Source organism: Patagioenas fasciata, chromosome 8, assembly GCF_037038585.1.
Source record: "Patagioenas fasciata isolate bPatFas1 chromosome 8, bPatFas1.hap1, whole genome shotgun sequence".
Lineage (NCBI taxonomy): Eukaryota > Metazoa > Chordata > Aves > Columbiformes > Columbidae > Patagioenas > Patagioenas fasciata.
The window spans coordinates 8,427,903-8,447,519 of NC_092527.1; the positions used below are offsets into that span (position 1 = coordinate 8,427,903).

Genomic DNA, 19,617 nt, shown 5'->3' on the forward strand with positions numbered 1-19,617 from the left:
TATCCCCGGCTTCTGTGTGTGATCAGCACTTCCAGGCTCAGGTTCTTGGTTTACCTGCTAGGTATTCTATGACGGCTGCCATGTAAACTGGTGCTCCAACACCTATCCGGTACTTGTATGTTCCCTTCTTTAAGTAGCGCATCATTCTCCCCACAGGGAAGATAACGCCCGCCCTGCTTGAGCGCGAGAGCTTGGACATTTTCTTCTTCCCGCTCCGGCCCGACATCTCGCAGCTTTGTGCTTTTCAACGTGCTGGTGATTCTTAACCCCTTGCTGCAATCCAAAAGCTGCAAGAGAACAGAAATTGGATTAGTGTTCAGCATGTGAAAAACATCTTCATACATCATCTGGTTCTCCCAGAAGCAAAACTCCAAACCTGTTCTCAATACCTGTTAAAGCCGAGCCATTATTCATTAGGAGCTGGATAAGGGAAACATTTGCTACAACTTTTCCTCTGACTACTGCATTGTCAAGGTAGCAATATCACAGGAAAAAGCGGATCAAAGAATATTAAAAAAAAATAAATTCAAATGCACCTTAAACAAATCACACCAAGGCAGACAGACATCCACAGCATGGAGGATTTCCACGTTGATTATTAGGCTTAGCAAGTTATAAACAGCTGAGAAGTGCTGGCATAACGGACAGCATTAAACAAGCTGCAAAGCAGACACTGGTGCCACCTATAAGTAGAGGAGGCGATACTGTTTGCACGGGAGAAGATAAACCTCCTTCCAAACACACTGGTTCTTCACCAGTGTTTATATGGGCGTTTCACACCCACGGCTGAAGAGAAGGCGGCAAGCAGCTCCCCCCACTGCTCACAGCCTTCTCTGCTCTCAAAGTTCTTCCCGGCGCCCTCGCCGCAGCTCTGGGAGCTCCCCCATAGAGCCAAGGGAGGTCTTCAACCTCCTGTCCTCAAAGGGCTGCCTGTGAAGGTTTTCTGTCCATCAGGCTCCCCAAAGATGTGGGTTTGCCCTGTATTATGAGCCAATCTAGTCTATACATAGGAGCAAAGACATAAAATACAATCTTCTCCTTATTTTTCTGGTGACAGTGAGATTGTAGATAAATGGACAACAAATCCTGCAGTCAGCCAGTCCACTTCAGAGCGTGCATGTGGTCACCGTTACACCGCTAGTTCTCATTCTCAGTCACGCAGTAGAGAAGTTTTAACTCCATTTTGGTAGCCACCCTGGTAGCCCAATGATCCTGGTTACAACACAACAGATCGAGATTCACTCCACTGAAGTGAACGATGAGCACTTCTGCCACAGATGGTATTTTTGTCAATGAAAGCACTGCCACTTAATTCCCAGTATTCCATCACCTCAATGAAACAAGGAAACAAAAGGACAAAGATAATTTGAAAAACATTATGATTATTTTAGGTGATACTGTCAAATTTGATCGCAATCTGCATTTTAAATAGCATTAAAATGAAAAAAGTCATTCGACACCAGTGACAGATCTTGGGAACAACCAACATTCCCCCAAGGAGGGCACAGGAATCTGTATTTTGTTCTTATCCTGCTTATTACAAACCAAGTGCATATACAAAGGTCACCTGTGCCATACAGAGCCGGACATTCACGAAGCCAGCTTGGCCATAACAGCCAACGTTAAGGGTTGGTTTCTGTGATAACCCAGCTTGAATGCTGGTTTCACTTACAATATCAAGGACATAAAATCACCACAGGGCCTGCAAGGATCTATAAGATTAAACCAATAAGCCTACCAGACACAGACACCTCAAAACTCACGTTGCTCATCGTCCCACCCTGAGTTTCCTGCAAACTGACAGACTGAAATCACGAGCGGTGGTAAAAGAGTTCATAAACTGCCCCTTGCTAGTGCAGATTAAAGATGATGGCCTCTTCAAATAGATAAAAGAGGAAAACATTCCTAAGCAAACCATTAATTGCATTGATGCGGGAATAACCCGTTGTGCAGGACAGGGAACAATTGCTAAGCAGCGCCTCCAGCAGGTTACAGTGACGGAGCAGAAAGGGCTGTTGTAAAAAGCAAACCTCGCACCAGGGTTTGTAAAGCAGAGGGCAGCTGAGCTGAGGAGCTACACCCAATTGCAGATACGGTGCTTCAGCCACATGCAACAATGAGAATCCAAAGAAGGGCAACAAGAATGATTGGATGAAAAGAAGTGAGGAGACATCATAATGCTCTTTAGAGACATAAAAGGCTGCTTTGAAGATGGATGGAATAAGTGTTCCCTATAAAAGTCATGGAAGAGCAGAATTCCTACAAAAGCTGTGTAGTGGGAGGAGAGTGGAGCACTGGACCTGGTCAGCCAGGGAGGCGGCAGCATCCTTCTGCCAGCACAACTCTAAAACAGGGGGACAGCATCCTCCTGCCAGCACAACTCTAAAACAGGGGGGCAGCATCCTCCTGCCAGCACAACTCTAAAACAGGGAGGAATACACGTCAGAGTCGGCACAGGCGGCTGGGTCTGCCTCGGGACCGGAGCCTAGAGGAGGCGATCTCTGAGGTCCCTTCTTCCAGCCCTTTGTAATTTGTGACAAACCCTTTTATAAACATTCAATTTCATATTATACTACTGATTAACCTTTGTTCTTTTCAGTTCATGATAACTGACATCCAAATTAATGAATAAACATAGGCTGGGAATTAAGTTTCTAGCCATCAGAGGAGCAAACTTCTGGAACAGCCTTCTGAGTAATATGAGCAACAATAACTCATTCTAAGGTGGAACTTAATAAATGCACACACTAGGCTGCGATCTGGTTCCTGCAATGCTGGCGGGACAGCTCCATCACCCCAGAGTTCAGTTCCGCGCGGAAAAACCTATGGAGAGCCATGCTGAAAGAGCACACAACAAGCAATCATCTATCAGAATCATATTAAGCTACCCTCTCACATATTTTTTCCCATCGTACCAAATCCCAGTTGTATGTAAATCAAAGAAAAAAAGAAAAACAAGCTTAATGCGATTACATACACAGAAAATATTGCGGTTGCATTTTGTGATAGAAAATCAAAACACCTTTGTATAACTAAGCATACTGCCCTGGGGCATGCTGTTGCATATACATTTCTGTTTAATTAATCACTTCTGGCTCATTCTTCCGTTGCCTCACTGAACTTTCCACCCCTGCCTCTCTACCCCTTTATTATTCCTTATTGTTCCCCCTGCTGCCAAGACAACCTTTGGAATCCCCACACATTTTTCCAAATACACTGCAGGTAGCAGATCAGGTGTGTTTGCAGAATTTTGTGGGAGTCTAAATACAAAAGAGGTTTTGAAATTCTGCTAACGCTGTCTCTCTCTTCTTTGCAACTTCCGTGGACCAAGACATACTGAGGAGTGGCATATACAACTTGTCTCCTATGGGAGACATCACATGTACTAAAAAACAATTCCTATGGACCTGGACAAAGAAGTGTGGTACGCTGGGGTTGCCAACTATCTATGCCAGGGATCCTGGAGAGCGGACGCTAAGGGAATGGTTGCCAGGCTCAGGTGACAGTCAGTTCTCGGTATCGCAAAGCTGTCTGGCACACAGGAGCTACACCTGGCCTGCAGCGGGGCCACAGGGGTTCAGGCCGTGCTGGCTTATTCCTGCCCAGGGCAGTAGTTTGGTTTGCCTTGAAGGATGCACATCAGCTCAGCCTTGACACAGCTGAGTGCTGCACTCACCTGAACCGCTCCAAAGCTGCAAGCAGCTACAAGTTTAGCACTGCTCTCCTAATTGCTCTCTTTGGGTGATGCACCTACACGTCAAGGGCTCGGCAGTCGAAAAATCACTTGAGCCTACCCACATTAGTTCCCTCACTGCCAGCTGATTCATCGGCTCTACATTTGTCCTTATAAACTACAGTCTCTGTTAAAAAGTACAGCCATGTTATTTATGTGAAGTCCATCCTCACTGAGTTAGAACAACTGTGTCTATATCTGGCTACCACGACATCACGATGCTTGGGTAATTTAAAGAAATTAATGTTTCTAATCCCTTAATTGGTCATGGCACACTCCTACTCTGCCATGACTCCAACATCCCTGTGTTGCTACGGGGGATTTAGTAGCTACCAAGTCTCCCAGAGCTCTCCACAATATGATGAAAATAGGGTAGACTCTTACGAGCTGGGCCTTCCTCTGTGAATTAAATCCCCAGAGCCCAAAATGACCAGTGACATTTTGCTTAGCCTGCTGGAAAGAGATCTACCACCTTGCCACTCTCAAGTGGAATCTGCTTGGGCCGCTTGGAGGATCCCTCCGCTATAGACACTTCCACCTCATTTTCTTCCACCATCGTTATCTGCAGAGCGTGATAATTGCTACACAAGGACATTGGAATAACAGACCACCTCGCAACATTCCTCTCACCATTCTGCAATTCGTATCCCACACCACAGCCTGACGGATCAAGGTTTAACAGAGCAATCTTAACACCACTTTCCAGTCCTTCCTACATAGACGCATTGAAGAACAAAACCTCGTAATCATCTTTAGGGGATAAGGACGCACACAATTTTTAGAAAGGAATAAGCTGCAAACACAAAACCAGACTGTGACCTCCAAGTAAGCCTGAACCTAAGAAGCTGGCCTAGAAAGAGTTCCAGAGATTAACTTGTGAAAATCTGGCATGAAAACACGGGTGCAAATCAGAAAGTTCAGTGTGGTACAAAATACCTGAATTTTCCCTAAGAAAAATCGCAGAAAACATTAAAAGAAAGCTCCTTTTGCACAACATAGTACCAAAACTGTTGGAACACTGTGGAGAAAAGTCAGTTCTGGCTGTTCCCCCTCACATCCCAGATCGCATACAAGGTATAAGCAAGCTAACAGGTACATCACATACAAAACACATACTGCCAACTAGCTATCATGAAATATTTGTGCAATGATTAGGTCAATCCCCAGTCAAATTTAAAAAGCTGGCATTGCAGTTTATCCTTCTGGACGGTACAGGTGGCTACGATATCATCTGGCAGACTAAAATCTGGCACAGCGTGTCGAGTGCCCTCCCTCAGACACCTAGACATTTACAAGGGGACAGCACATGGACACACGGGCTCACACACTCAGGCAGGGCTCAGTGCTGACCTGGCTCACAGCACTAAGACCTGAAGCTTTGCAAAGCTTTGTACTGGAACTGTTTCTACTGAAACTGTTTCTGGACCGTTCCCATGTGCTTGGCATCCAGTGGGTTTGAATTCTAAACACTGAGAAGACTTGACCTCGGCAGGCAAAGACTGAAATCAGGGATGTGCCGGACTACCAACACAGCTACACTTCCTCAGTTAGGAGTTGATGAGCAATCCTAAGACGTTATATCTGGGGGTCAGCTTAGACTGTGCACTCATATGCAAACACCACTTCGTCAAAACAACTTAGAAGACCTACAACAGAAGCTTGTTACCTGAATAAACTGGTAAGGCACGACCAACATGCAAACATTCAGTGGGCAAACGGTGGGTCTCCTGGACTCAAGCCAATAGACACAGAGTGCATTCCTGGCGAAAGAAGCTTCATGGTCACAATGAAGCCAGGAAGCAGCTCCCCTCACAAACCGCAGGTGCTCAGCACTGCACAGCTCTCATGCTGAGAGGCCAAGCCTCAGTACTGCCTCACACCGAGTCTTCTTTTGAGCTTGCTCTAGACAGCTGAAGGCCAGGTGAAGCAGCGCGGTCCATGCTGGCCGCCCTGTGCTCCCAGCACTGGGCCCTTGCAGCCAAAAAGGCCAATGGTACCTGGGGTGGATTAGAAGGGAGGTGGTCAGTAGGTCAGAGAGGTTCTCCTGCACCTCTGCTCTGCCCTGGGGAGACCACACCTGGAATATTGTGTCCAGTTGTGGCCCCTCAGTTCCAGAAGGACAGGGAACTGCTGGAGAGAGTCCAGCGCAGCCACCAAGATGCTGAAGGGAGTGGAGCATCTCCCGTGTGAGGAAAGGCTGAGGGAGCTGGGGCTCTGGAGCTGGAGAAGAGGAGACTGAGGGCTGACTCATTCATAGGGATCAATATGGAAAGGGGGCATGTCAGGAGGATGGAGCCAGGCTCTTCTCAGTGACAACCAATGATAGGAAAAGGGGTAATGGGTACAAACTGGAACATAGGAGGTTCCACTTAAATTTGAGAAGAAACTTGTTCCCGGTGAGGGTGGCAGAGCCTGGCCCAGGCAGGTTGTGGAGTCTCCTTCTCTGCAGACATTCAAACCCACCTGGACACCTTCCTGTGGAACCTCATCTGGGTGTTCCTGCTCCGGCGAGGGGATTGCACTGGATGAGCTTTCCAGGTCCCTTTCAACCCCCGACACTCCGTGATCCCGTGAGCGCGGCCGTTAGCGGCCCCGCCCCGCGCACGCCGCGCCGTTGCCTGGACACGCCCGCCCCGCCCACTTCCCCTCGGCGCGCCGCTGAGGAGGCCGCGCTGACTGACCGGCAGCCGGTGAGCAGCGGGGAAAGGGGCGGCGGCGCCGCCTGAGCGCTCCGGTGCCGGCCGCGCAGGCGCCCGGGGGGGAGTGACTGTTGGTTTTCCCGCGCAAATGCTTCCCCTTCCCTCCCCTCCTCACCCACCCCGCCACCCTCCTCTCGGCGCGCTCGCTCCCTCCGTCACGAAGGCTTCGCCCTCTGCCTCGCGAGGGGCGGCCGCGGTGCCGGTCCGCCGCGAAACGCGCCCCCGGAAGGGGAAGTGCCGGCGCTCCGCCGGTCTGCGGGGCGACGGAGGCACCGAGCGGGAACGGCCGGCCCCGCGCGCAGCCCCGCACCCCGCCCCCCGGGGCCGGCCCCGCGCGCCGCTGCCGCGCGCCCAACCGTCGCCCGCGGCGGTTCCTCCCCACAGCCGGACACCCCCCACACAGCCCCGCCGCCTCCGCCCCCTTCCCCGTGCGGCGGCCGCTGCCCCCGCCCCGGCCATGGCCGGGACCTCCCGGGCGGCTGCGGAAAAAGGCAGCAGCGGCGGCGGGAGGAGGAGGGGGGTCGGGCGGCCGGGAGCGGGAAGGAGAGGAGGGGGGCCTCGCCGCGGCCCCGGAGCCCCGCGCCGCCGCTCCCTCACCTGCCGGCGCCCGCCGCCGCCTTCTTCTTCCCTTCCTCTTTTTATTTTTTTTTTCTTTTTCTCCCCTCTTTTCTTCCTCTCCTCGCTCCCCCCTTCCCGTTTTGGCTCCCCCGCCCGCACCCTCGCTCCGCTTCAGCCGCCGGCTCTCCTCCCGTATTGTATGTTTCAATGGCGATGGCGGCGGCTCTTGAAGGGGGGGTGGAAGGGGTTTCCTCCCGCTCCGCATAACCGCCTCTAGGAGGAGTCACCGCAGCCCGGGCCTCGCAACAACCCCCTATCCCTGCCGTCCTCCCCGACATCGCGCCGCTCCTCCTCGCCCGGGCCCCCGGGTGCTGCCCACGGGCGCCCCCTCCCCGGCCCTTCCAGAGCCGAAAGGGCTCCCCTAAACCCCAGACCCCGCAAGCTGTGAGTCGGGAGCATAAAGGAAGAAGGCGCGGCTTCCCATCCTTTCCCCTGGTCACAGGGTAGGGGGAGTTGGGAGCCATAGAGGTTTCAAGAGGAGTCCCGGCTCGGGGTGATGCTCGAGGGTCGGTTTTGAGGTGTCCTCTGCCCACCCCGCCCGGTTGTTGTTGGGAAGGGAACCGCCCACACTGTAGCCCGTAAGCAAGGTGACCTGCACGCCTTGATACAGCGCATCTGATCCAAACGTTCCAGCATCCCGAAAATGGCTTAAACCGGCCGTAACAAAGAGTACCGGCAGCTCTTTGTGTCACGTTGGGTTGGAGCGTTTGAGGTGCTCATAAGCTTTACAACTCAGCCACGAGGGCTGCAAACTTAACTTGCTTTCTAAATCAAAGCTGAGGGTTTGTTTTTTTTTTCCCACAAGAGCTTCAACTCTAAAATATGCAATAAGTTTTTGTACTCCAAGTCTCACAGTATGTCTGTTGGCAGCTCCAAATATGTGATCACAGACTGATGCAAACAGAGGAGTGCTGAGCTACACCTCTTAAACGGATCTCAGGGATATTTTTACATGAAATTGGTTTACGCAGTCATTCCTCTACAAACATTTCACATTGTCGCACTCGTTTCACTTGAAAGATATTTGGGAGCTACTGTAATGCACTAGGAGACACGTTATTAACCCTGACCGCTCCAGCTCATGTGCAATCCTTTAGGAGGGTGGCTGGAAACAACAGAACAGAGCGATAAAGAGGCATCTATGCTTTCAGCTCTCCCTTCGTTGCTGTAAAAAAATCCTAAAGATTCACTGGCTTCCCAGAGTTTGGTTTTGGCTCTGCCCAAGTAAACTTTTGTGTCTGTAGAGAATTCATTTGGTAGGGGAAAAACAATGAAGTATTCCTTCAGGTGACATTAATTGCGGACCACACCATCTCCAGAAGAAGGGGGGCGTGAATTGAGAACCCGGGGCTTTCTCAGCTGCTCTGTGACCCTGGGTGAAGCATTTCACTAGTACCAGCTGTATCTTGACTGTCATGAAAGCAGAAATAAAAATATCTTACCTCTTTTTAAGCAAGCCATTCAATGAGTAAGAGATCTGGCGCATTTCTGTCCATTAATGCTTTGCAGTTTATTCCTCACTTCTTTTTGAAAAAAACAAAGTCAAAATGCTTTGAAACCACAGGTGTGAGTTTGAATTATTTTATACATAAGGAGAAGGCTGAGCTGGATCTTTCCTGTTGAGACTTTTAACTTAGCAAAGGAAAAGTTATCTGTAGAATTATAAGTGTACTGAAGCACACTGAGAGGATAGGAGGAACACAAAGATTTTCAAGTACTAAGCATAAAAATTAAATTTAAAATGTATGTGAAAAGGAAGAAAGAGCATTTATGTTTTTCTACTTCGAGATGCAAATAATTGCATCCAATAATCCTAGCAATGATGCATGTGATACATAGCTTTGCAATTAAAAATAATTTGAGATGGGACAGAATAAGCATCATAAATTTTTGAAAGCATTCCCAGTTTGTTACATTAGCATCAAATGGTTGCTGTGTGTCAACAACACAAACATGTAGGAGGTCTAAAGAAAATAATGTCTTCTGTGTGAGACAAACTTTCAACATTGTAACAACTCATTCTGCTTACAAAAACACCTGTTTGTAAACAAACATTCTGCTCACTTTCAGGCACATTTTTAGCCTTAATTTTGTGGTTTTCATACCCACTGGGTAGATATGTGCTGTTTAGATGGAATAAACAGCTGTAAGAGTGGGGCTCCTCTCCACACTTGTCTTTTCCAGTACACCATGGTCATCTCATGTCACAGCCTTAGAAGACCCTTAGTTCAGTGAGCGCACTGCAGCCTTCTAACGCAGCTTTTGTTTTCCCTGAGAGTCTAATTCCCTCCATTTCTTCTCTCTCCCATGCCAGCTTGCTGCCGGTTTTCACATCGTAAGAACAGTGCATCCCAGAGTAGTCATGTCCCCGAGCAAACCGCTGTGCTATGGGCAGCGGAGCAGGTATGAGAGATCACTTTTGCAGCTGATTTCTGCTGTTACTTGCATTATTTTGGGTCTGGGGGGGTTGCAGTCTGGAAAAAGTTTGTGCGTTCACGGCAGCAGGATTACGTGTACATTTTTTGTTGCCTCAAGTATTTCTGGAAGATTCTGAGTTGCTTTGTGACACAAGAATAAACGATTTTTGTGTAGAACACATCAAAGCAAGGCAGCGTTTCAACAGAGTTACCACGTGTGAGTTGTTGTGCAGTAACTGCACTTTTGGAACTGCCTGCTTTTCAGCGCAGCTGGGATACACGGGCTGTTCCAGCTCCGAGTTCAGTCTTGGAATAAGGCTGCAATAGAAAGGTAATGAACAGCAGGTCACCTAAACGCCGTGGTGTGGAATTGGCAGGGTGGGTATCTTTACAAATCCCGTAATGCAGAAGATGACTGAAAGGCTGAAATTTTTGGTCGCAATAGCTGTATATTCTAGCTATTTCGATCTAGTTGTTTGGGAAGGAACTGTTACAAACTCGCATTCTTCAAGACAAAAATTTGCCACGCTGAATCAAAAGAGAGCTTTCCCCAATCAGCAGGAGCGAGTCTGCTCTCCCTGGGTTGTACAGAGACCATCTGCCAGTTGACTTCGGAGTGCAAATACAATCTGTTACTTTGTCAAAATAAACAACATATCTATTGATGGAGCATATAGAGACTGCTGACTGCCTGCCTATTGGAAAAGCAGCCTGTTTGTGGCACTCTCACTTTTGGACAGAAGCTGTTATATTTCAAACATCGTAATGAATATTTCATGGCTTCAGAGCCAAGAGACACAGCTTTACTCTTGCTCAGGCTGGCCAGCATCCAGCTCCTCCTGCCAGAACAGCAATGTCAAGTGCCCCAAAAGCTCCGTCTTGTGGGCATCTGTAATCCAGGAGTTTCATCAAATCAGTGCGTTGTCATGTCATTAACATCATCAAAGCCGATGGATGTCTATACTATGGCAGTAGATAACATACATAATAACTGAGTTCTGCAAATAATCTAGACTTCTGTAATTATTTTTCCTCCACTTTGAGTCATTTTTAATGCCTCCTCCACCCTCCATGCGGCTTATGAGCTTGTTATGCTAGTAGATTGCATACGGTACGCTTTCCTTCTTAAAGAAACCAGAAAAGCCAAATCCTATAGCAGTAGTTCTTGAAATTAGATTATCCCAAGTACTTCAGAATTAAACACTTTTGTTTGTGTCAGATCCTGACATGGTGTTTAAGGTAGTCTGATGGTTAGGGCACCCTCAAAAGTCACAGATTAGATAACATGCAAGCAAGGAGGAAAGTTTCCTGCCCAAACACTCACTGATTCTAAAAGCTAAATGCTGCTATTAGCTTTAAAAAATATATAAATAAAAATATATTTTTTTTAAAAAAGTGTTTTCGTCCTTGTTACTTAGCCTTAAACACGTCAGTGCAGACTTCAGGGATCATTGTCTTGACTCAATAATTTCTTAGTCATGCAAGTAAAAATACTAATTTAATACAAATATTTGAGTAGTCATAGTTATTCACAATAGAAATGATTTTGTTTTTGTCAAATGAAGATTTACAAACATATATTTCATAATTATAGAAAAAAAAAATACGAGAGCAAAACCTGGAAAATAATATAGTGTTCAGTTCAGGAATGCTCTGTAGGATTCCTCTCCACAGCTCGGAAACAGTAGCCAGAAATGGGTCCGGAGCAGGGAACCGTGGTGTGGCGATGACACGTACAGCGTGGCTTCTATGAAGAGTTCAACAGCTTAGGGCTTCCAGCTGAGGAACTGAGGGGTACAGGAGAAGGACCACAGCTGCTTCTCGGGGATGTTGCCCTCTGCCTCCAAAGGAATGCGGTTTTGATATCAACTCGTATAAGAAGCTGTTTCTGATTGTAAGGAAAGCCGAATGGATAAAATGATGCATTTGTGAGTGATGCATTTAGCCAAAGATTAATATGATAACAAAGCATTGCCAATCTAAGAGGCAAAAAAGCCTCTCTCTTCGTAATGCCCGTGAATTTCTTGAAGCAAACTATTTGCAACAAAACGTGCTATTACTATGTAGCACAGTTTTTAAATGCAGAAAGTGAGGCATCCCAGCAGGTGTCTAGGGACTTTTGATGCAATTATGTTTCAGTTTTGGCATTTGCAGAACTCCATTTCTGTACAAAGATGTAGCGCTGTGTCACTGCGCCCTTTGATCATCCAGGGTCTCATCTATGAGTCACCCCAGGTCCATACTGCAGGATACTTCCTTAGCAAACTAGCGTCTCACTTAGAAAACTAGATCATATCTCCCACTTCTCATGATTTTGCAAAGGGGTTTATTTGTAGTTATGTCTGATCAGTTTTTCCCGTGCTAGAAACAATGTTTGTCCCTTTGCATTTACGCTCTTTGTTATAGTTTGGAGCTGTGATATGCATTTAATTTCTCCTCTGGTGACATTTACAAGCACATTGTCTTTCTGAATGGGACCATTAAGCTCCACCTTCTCTTCAGAGGAACTTCACAGGGCAGGACAGCACTGTTTGCTTGTCTGCTTTCATAATTGTTCCTCAGTTTGATTTAAAAATCAATTTACATCATTAAAATAACTGACTATTTTTTCCTGCTAACTACAGAGTCCTGTGCGGTGATAAAAAAACATCTAGAACTGTGACCAGTACATAAATGAAGATCCATTGAAATAAACTTACCTTTTGGTTTTGTGTTTGTCTAAGGCAGCACACAGCAAGCCTTTAAAACATTGATTTATTGCACAACTGCAGAATTCTACTGCTCTCCCAAGGTATAATGATATACATTCCTGAGCTGTAATTTTTATATAGCAAGAGTGACCTTAAAGCCTTAAGAAATTAGAGAAATCATATGTTTCAGACACATTCTCCTTCCCAAGTTGGAGCATCAAACTTTTAAATTTTTCTCTGTAACTTAATGCATCAATCACTGTTAAAAATCCAGATCCTTGAGGATTTTGCCTCGTGATCCAAGGCCCATTGTATCTATACCGGGAGGAGGTGAGGAGCAAGACACTTACTTTTGCTGTCTGGCAACTCAAGAGCTGAAGGTTTTCCATCAGAACACTTTCCTTTCACCGCTGTGTCATCCCTTGGGGACACAGAAACAACCCCCAGTGTCCAGGAGTGACCATCAGGCTCTAAACAGGGCAGAAGGGATGGATGGATGTTCCCAGAGCTGCCTGTTTCTCCCCTTTGGCTACAAAAGGAGCCAAAGGCAACTTGCTCTGATGTAGATGTCAAATTTTCAGATATCTAAAGTTAGATGTGAGGAATATATCCTCTATCCAGCTGCCTGTTTGTGTGGAGCCAGCAATAACAGTGCTTTTGAGACTTCTGTCCCACTGCCAAATCAGCTGAAATTTGCTACCTAGTTCCATGGTTACCGGGCTGACTGGCAAACAGCAGATAGCATGATTTCCTTAGGATATTGACATAAAAACCGTCCCCAAATAGAAGTATGATGTGTCAGTGAGTTCATGGTTTGTCATTTGCACAAGCTGTCATTTAAAAAAAGACAGAAACCGTGTGTAAGTAAACAGGTATTTTTATAAAAGGGAGAACAAAGTATGTACATCATAGGTAACAAATACAGATCATATTGGAATATGGATGGCACACAAGTTAAAATAGAAACCTCGCTAAAACATTGACACAAAGGAGTAAAGCGCCAACACGAGGCACAGGGAATTCATCAAATCCTCTTGGAAAACAATGGGATGACACTTGAAATATGGTGTCACGTTCACCATTGCAACCACCATCTGGCCCAAGACATCTTTCATTACATCCTGCCCAGTCTTCCAAAAGTCCATTCCCAAACTAACCTCCTCCTGGAATCTATCATTGTTGTTCTCATCATGGTGTAGTGAATAGGCTAAGGTATTTAAAATAGCAATATACAGCTCTTGCATAGCAGTGTTCAACATCATATAAAACAGCACCTCCAAATAAGATAAGCACTATTTTCTTTATCCGATAATGGATACTTGGTGATTAAACATATAAAATTGCCGTCTTTTGCAAGAAAGTAGAAATGCTTTAAAGGCACTGTAATTAAGCAGCAGCTTACTTTTATGCAACCAAACTGTATTTACTGCTGAGTTCTTTACATGTATCCCTGGTTTTGAGGAGGGGAGGGAGGGGTCTCATTGAAATCACTGCGTTAGTTAATGGGTATGGCAAGTAGGTAACTGAGGGACAGTCTTTGTTCTGACTTAAACATTCATATGGATGGAAATAATTTAATAGAATCCCTTTCCTCATACACATTTAGTGTTTAATCCTTCAGTGTCTTCAATTGTTAATCACGCTGAGAAAAGATTTGCTTAAAAACAATAGTGGAAAAAGGTATATAAAGAAAAACAAAATAATTACAAGATTTCAATTCCATTGTGATCAGTAAATCCTTATGGTACAGCCACCTCTACTTTTCTAAACTATTGCTAGAAATGGCCAACGTGGAATTCAGAATTTCCAGGATAAAAACCAAACCAAATTAATGTTATCCTATTACTGAGGAAAGAATGGAAAAGAGAAGGGAAATGCTCTGCTGGCTGAAGAAGCTCCTGCTGAAGTGGAAAAGGTGATGGGAAAGGACAGCCCTTTTTTCATTCCAGAAATTAGTTACTGTGGATTATTGTTGAAGGCCAAAGAATTCCAGATAGCTAAACTGTGTCAACAGAAATTGAAATAATGCCTTTGGATCAGCACAAGGACAATAATCATTACTGGTAACACTAACGTATATACAGCACTTACACTAATGAATGCCAAATAACACTGGATATTTAATGTACAGGCTGAAAAGTTCAATACATAAAAAAACCCACAACAAAACAACATGTAAAAAGTGTATTCAGATTTAAATGTCTCAGCACAGAAACAATGCCCTGTCAAGTCCTACTCATAAGTCATCAATTTACTACAAGTGTATTAAATATTGTACATTCTATGCCACCAAATGAAAAAGAAAAATCTCTTTTGTAAAATTAAAGAAAACCAAGTATGTAATAACAAGGTGCTTCAGAAAATCACCCTCCTGCAGGTTTAAGTCGTTAATGTCTGCCTGATGCTGTCTGATGAGCACATCTTTGACAGAAAAGGGGAAAAGTGCCCCAGTATCGAAGAATTTGACATCCAGATTGTACAAAGGTGAGAAGCAGGGACAGCAAGTGCTACGGGGACGTATCTGCTTGACCCCACACCGTGCAAACCACTACCAGTAGTACTTAGTGTTTCCCTGACCACAAAGCCAGGCTGGAGCAGCCAACAATCAAACTTCCTGACACAAGAGGTTCCCTGGGCAGGACCCGTTTTGTTCTCCAGTCCTACTCTCCTGCTGCACTGACTTGTGATGCGGATGTGGCCTGTAACTCGGCACTGCTCTTCGCACGGCTGAAGAGCCCATGGCATCTGCAGGTTTCCCCTGTGAATCACAACCCCTCCCGTCACTGCGCAACATCTGGACTCGATTTTGCATCATTAAAAACCAGGAGAATGTTGTAGAATCAGGCCCCTCCACCCTGCATCAAAGGGACACTCAGCCCTCCGTTTGTTGGGAGAGGGGAAACACAACAACGACGATGTTCTACCCCAGTTTCTCCTACCTTTAAATTTAATACGGTGAGGGACAAGAGGAAATAATAGAGGAATCCTGTTTGGTTGGCGAAGTAGCAAGAACTCCTGCAGATACGAGTGTACTCCTGAGGTACAAAGCTTCATTGGAATGCTCCCCAAAAGCGTGAACCCGCTTGGTCTTGGCGCTGCCGCTGGTGCGCAGCATCGGAGTAAGAGCAAACCTTTGCAGGAGGGTAGAAGGGCAGATTTACTGAAGCAACGTTTTGAAACATTACTGTGAGAAAACAATGGAATTATCACAAAATGGAATTTCACACTCCCAGCAAACCCCACCCGAGACAACGGACTGATGGACAGTGTGCGGCAGAAAGCAAGAACCAAGTCCCGCTCCGCCAGTTTCACAGCCAGTCCTCTCGTACCTAAAGTACGTCTAACCCACTGAACTCGGGTGTGACAGCAGTTCAATGTCAGATTTTGCAGCAAAAAAAAATTTAGCAGGTTCATCTTTTAAAAAAATTCTGCAATATTCTGACTAACTCATTATCAAATAACTTCACCAAGCAAGCAAAATAATAAGCAAGTTATAAAGCTAAACTGGTTTAGCTGCCTAGCATTTTAAACAGTAGAGGCTTTACAGTCAACTCCAAAAAACTACCAACAGATAACTACAATCTTAACTCGTGTTTTGCCATGATGTTTTTTCATCACGTCAAAATGTGTGACAACGGAAGGGTGAAGAAGGGAGGGAGTGCAGAGAATAAGAGTGAGTGGAAAATGATCAACGTGGGACCTTTAGAGATTTTCTGCAAATGCAGAAAAGAAAGGTGGTTTGCCTGGGACAAAGACATCTGGAAGCAATAGGAACTTTGAGTAAGGTCGAGGGGGCTGTAAAAGCAAGGGAGACCCTCCATCCAGCAAAGCATTGGCACATAGGCTCAGCACAAAGCAAAGCCTCAAGATAAGGTTGAACGTGAATGCATTGCTGGATTCCAAGGAGGGAAAACAATCGCAAGAGACACCACCACTTCAGCAGGTAAAAGCTCGAGCTTCTCAAGAACACATACTTGTTGTAATTGCTATTTCAGAGCTTTCTAGCTAAGCCCAAGATTTCAGGCTGCAGAACGCTGCTGAAGAGGACACAACGCATCCTGCCAGACTAACTACTTTAGGACAGACTACCTAAGATCAGAAGAGACCATTCCCAACCAAGTGGTCCCTCACATAGCCCTTTTGGATTCTGTAAATGTAAAGGAAGAGTTTTGGAGAGACCATTCTGTCTGGGAGAGGTCACTGGAACCTGGTCCCTGGCCTGCGCGGGTGTGTTTACCCCCAACTAGAAATGGTTTGCCTATTGAAAGCACCATTTTACTGCTGAACTTGGGTAAAAAACAAAACCAAACACAACAGGAATGTCCTGAGGACATTCTGGGCGAGGAACTTCTACAAACTTATTCCAAAAGCCCGTTAAAAATATACCTAAAAGAAAACACACAAAAACAGAAAAGAGCGAACAAATCGCTCCTAAAAATCGTTAATAAAAAGAAGAGTAACATTATAAAACTATATATATAATTGTTTTCATTAGAAAAGAAGACAAAAAGCACACCTACCGCCTGCAGTTCTGGCCTGGTTCTCCCTCCTCCCCCCAAAAAAAGTACAAATAAAAAACACAAATGAAATAAATTAACCCTTTCATCAGCCTGGTTCATAACTGGAACAGTTTCTTCCTGTTACTCTATTTATTGAACACATCTGTCAGAAGGCTTAAGGAAAATAAAAACCCTGCAATTCTTCAGATGGAACCAAAAGTAAAACTTGTGTCCTTGGAATTATCTGATCAGCGGACTCCCTCTGCATTGGCGAGAGGAGGCGGGTGCAGGTATAGGGCTCTGATGAGGGGGTCAGGATTGGTGCAGCTGGGCTGACAGGAGCTGTGCGGATGGAGCTTATTGCCTGTCTGGGACTCGCTCTGATTTACATGACATAACTTTGAACTTGAAATCAGCGCTTTCCCTCTGAGCTGTATTGTGAATTGCTCATCATTTAGTTCTGCCTAATGATTTAGATAATATCATTCATTAACTCTAATAATAACGGCCCTGACTCACCAGAGTACTTTAAATATGCAAATAGGATCTTTTAGGCCTACAGGAACCACACGCTGAAAGTTAAATATGTGTTTTAGTGCTTGGGCAAATGGGATTCCCAACGCACTCAATGAAGCAGGAAGGTTGTGAGTCATGTTTATAATATATGTACTTAAAAATTAATTGTAGGGTTTTTAACAAATTGTAGGAGCTGTGGTGAAAAGACACCGCAGTGTAAATGTGAGCAGAATCCAACCTTTGGCTGGGAGCTGGGTAAGGGATGCAGATTTGGTACAAGTATCCAGAGTCATACATCCTGTGCCCTTCAGGCCACTGGGAAAAGTCCTCTGCACCGTTTGCCAAATCTTTATTGCCCTTCAGTGAATGTATTCAAACATGTAATGGTGGAATTGATTGCTCATGATCCTTATTGTCCATCTGGAGGTACGCCTGTCGAGGGGTACCCACAGGACAGCCTCATTAGGCCAGCAGAATGGTACTTCTGGAGAGCTGCAGACCAAACACATGCAGGATGCGTGGTGGAGACCAAAGCAAATGAATTCCTCAGTGAAACCAGACCTTTTCCACACTCCGCATTTTCCTTCTCAGACAAGATACCTCATGCCTTCAAAATCCAGTGTGGTTTTCCTTTTTTGGAATAAAAGGGTCATTTTTTTATAATCTAACACGAGAAGTTTATGATGAAAGGGTTAAAGATGGAATCATCAATGATATAGGTGGAAGTTTGTCATCTGGTAACCAGAAAAAGTAGCAAAAGGTTTTATCATGTCCTTTCTGAGCAGCACTCTGAACTGAACATGCAGGGTTGATTGATTTTTCTAAGGATAATTGCTCAAGAAGGATTTCTTTCTTGGATCAAAGGATCCCCCCCACAGAAATATTGTCCATGTCTTGCCCTTGTTTATACACCAGCTGCTGGAAAACAAGCCTAATTCTTCATCTGGAGAGTCTGACCACAATAGTAGAATCGAGTGAAAATGACGAAAGGAAACAAGAACGTGAAGGGTGTCATTTCCAAGCCCTGCCACTGGCCGGTGGGAGGAGACAAAGCAAAGCAGAAGCATCGGCACCGCGCTGCCGCAGCCCCACTGGGCTCCTGGCGCAGCTTAAGAACCTTCCCAGGCTCCAGGGAGCTCACAGAACATCTCCAGCAAACCTTCGGGAAGGTCTGTTCTTCTCCGTCTGTCCTGCTGTCATGTCAAAGCGCGTCCACCCTCGGGCTTGGCTCACTTTTTGGCTATCAGCCAAGGAGTCTGACCCTTGAAGTGGCAGACAGAGAGTCCCATGTGACAACAGCCAACAACAGCGAGAGCAACCCCCTTACAGCTTTTAGCAGGGATGGACCCTGAAATGGAACTCCCACGTTCAGGTTCGTGCAGCCCCAGCTTCTGCCATCGGGGTTTTTCTTGAAATGCAAAGCACTTGTGTTTGGGAAGAGCAAAGAATCAGTACAAGTCTCACAAATTTGCAGCCTCTGGTTCATTTCATCAGCAAGAGGGGCTGTAGGCTGTGGGAGCAGCAATCTCAAATGGTTCTCTAGTTCAGTTTAAAACAAAAGTGCTCCACTGCTACTTCCATGCCTGCTTCCTAAAGAGACCTGTGCCATCGGCCACCTCAGAGCCCTGGAGAACTAGGCATGAGTTGAGCTTTCTCCACTGCTCAGGTCTGTCACATCAACCCCTTTGCGTGGTGCAAAAGGAACTGCTGGTTTGCAAATTGAAAGTAGAAATTAAAGAAGTTTTTGCATGAGTAGACTTTACTCCAAAATATCATTCTCGGAAAGGCTTTAAAATGCTTTTTACTGAATTAAGTTCAGCTTTTCCAAGGGAATCCAAAAGGAAGCATTGAACAAGCCTCCAAAGGTCATAAACTCTGCAGCCCACAATAAGCACCTTTAGAGCCCAGCAGCTAATTTGAAGCCAAACCAATGATATAAACAGAATTATTGGAGATAAAAAGAAGAAAAAAGGTAACAAGGATTAGAGCGTGTGCTGACAGTGCGTGTGTGTTTGCTGGCAGCAAGTAGCTGAGTCCTGCGGAGCTGTGGCACCAGAGGCTCTCGTGCCCTGCACTGTTCTGAGCCAGAGCATCTCTGCAGACAGCAGAAAAACCATGCTGGGGCAAAGCTGGGAGTAAAATAAATCAAACCTGTTTGCTCGGACTATCCCTCCTCTCCTGCCGCTGTGCTGACACAAGTCGGGTACTTTCAAGAGCTCTGGCAATTGCATTTCAAGTTCCCCGATGCCTCAGGCAAAAGCTTTCTCTCTCACAAACATATCAGTCAAAAAAAGGGCCCGAGAAATAAAGCAGATACAGCATCACCTCAGGACTCCTTTACCTTTCAGTAGCTGTGTCAAGACACAGCAACAGATTCATGTTTTGTTTGCTTTTAGATAAGACAAACCCAAGCAAAGACAATCCCATGCAGTGCAGTCACAAATA

At 45.7% G+C, this 19,617-nt stretch overlaps 2 protein-coding genes and 1 long non-coding RNA gene across 9 annotated transcripts in view; 1 reads left to right on the plus strand and 2 right to left on the minus strand.

Annotated features, from left to right (window-relative positions):
• Nucleotides 1–7,242, minus strand: part of MACROH2A2 (macroH2A.2 histone) — a 26,410-nt gene extending 19,168 nt beyond the window's left edge. For 2 of the 5 annotated variants that reach the window (XM_065843031.1, XM_071811632.1), the window contains exons 1-2: nt 7,030–7,150; nt 55–287 (exon numbers count right to left, since the gene is read on the minus strand). In XM_065843031.1, the coding sequence (XP_065699103.1) occupies nt 55–226 (172 nt within the window). In that variant the 5' untranslated portion in view covers nt 227–287; nt 7,030–7,150. Of the gene's footprint in view, nt 1–54; nt 288–5,399; nt 5,530–6,196; nt 6,330–7,029 lie in introns of those variants that run through there. The other 3 variants (XM_071811634.1, XM_071811633.1, XM_071811635.1) reach the window with 3 other exon arrangements.
• The window catches only part of LOC136104269 (uncharacterized), a 41,164-nt gene continuing 27,899 nt past the window's right edge, over nt 6,353–19,617 (plus strand). For all 3 annotated transcript variants that reach the window (XR_010651748.2, XR_011740228.1, XR_010651747.2), the window contains exons 1-2: nt 6,353–6,423; nt 9,365–9,453. This is a non-coding gene — a long non-coding RNA (uncharacterized lncRNA). The remainder of the gene's footprint in view (nt 6,424–9,364; nt 9,454–19,617) is intronic.
• The window catches only part of COL13A1 (collagen type XIII alpha 1 chain), a 58,855-nt gene continuing 52,254 nt past the window's right edge, over nt 13,017–19,617 (minus strand). Inside the window, exon 41 of the mRNA XM_071811637.1 lies at nt 13,017–18,434. Coding sequence (XP_071667738.1) covers nt 18,402–18,434 — 33 coding nt within the window. The 3' untranslated portion in view covers nt 13,017–18,401. The remainder of the gene's footprint in view (nt 18,435–19,617) is intronic.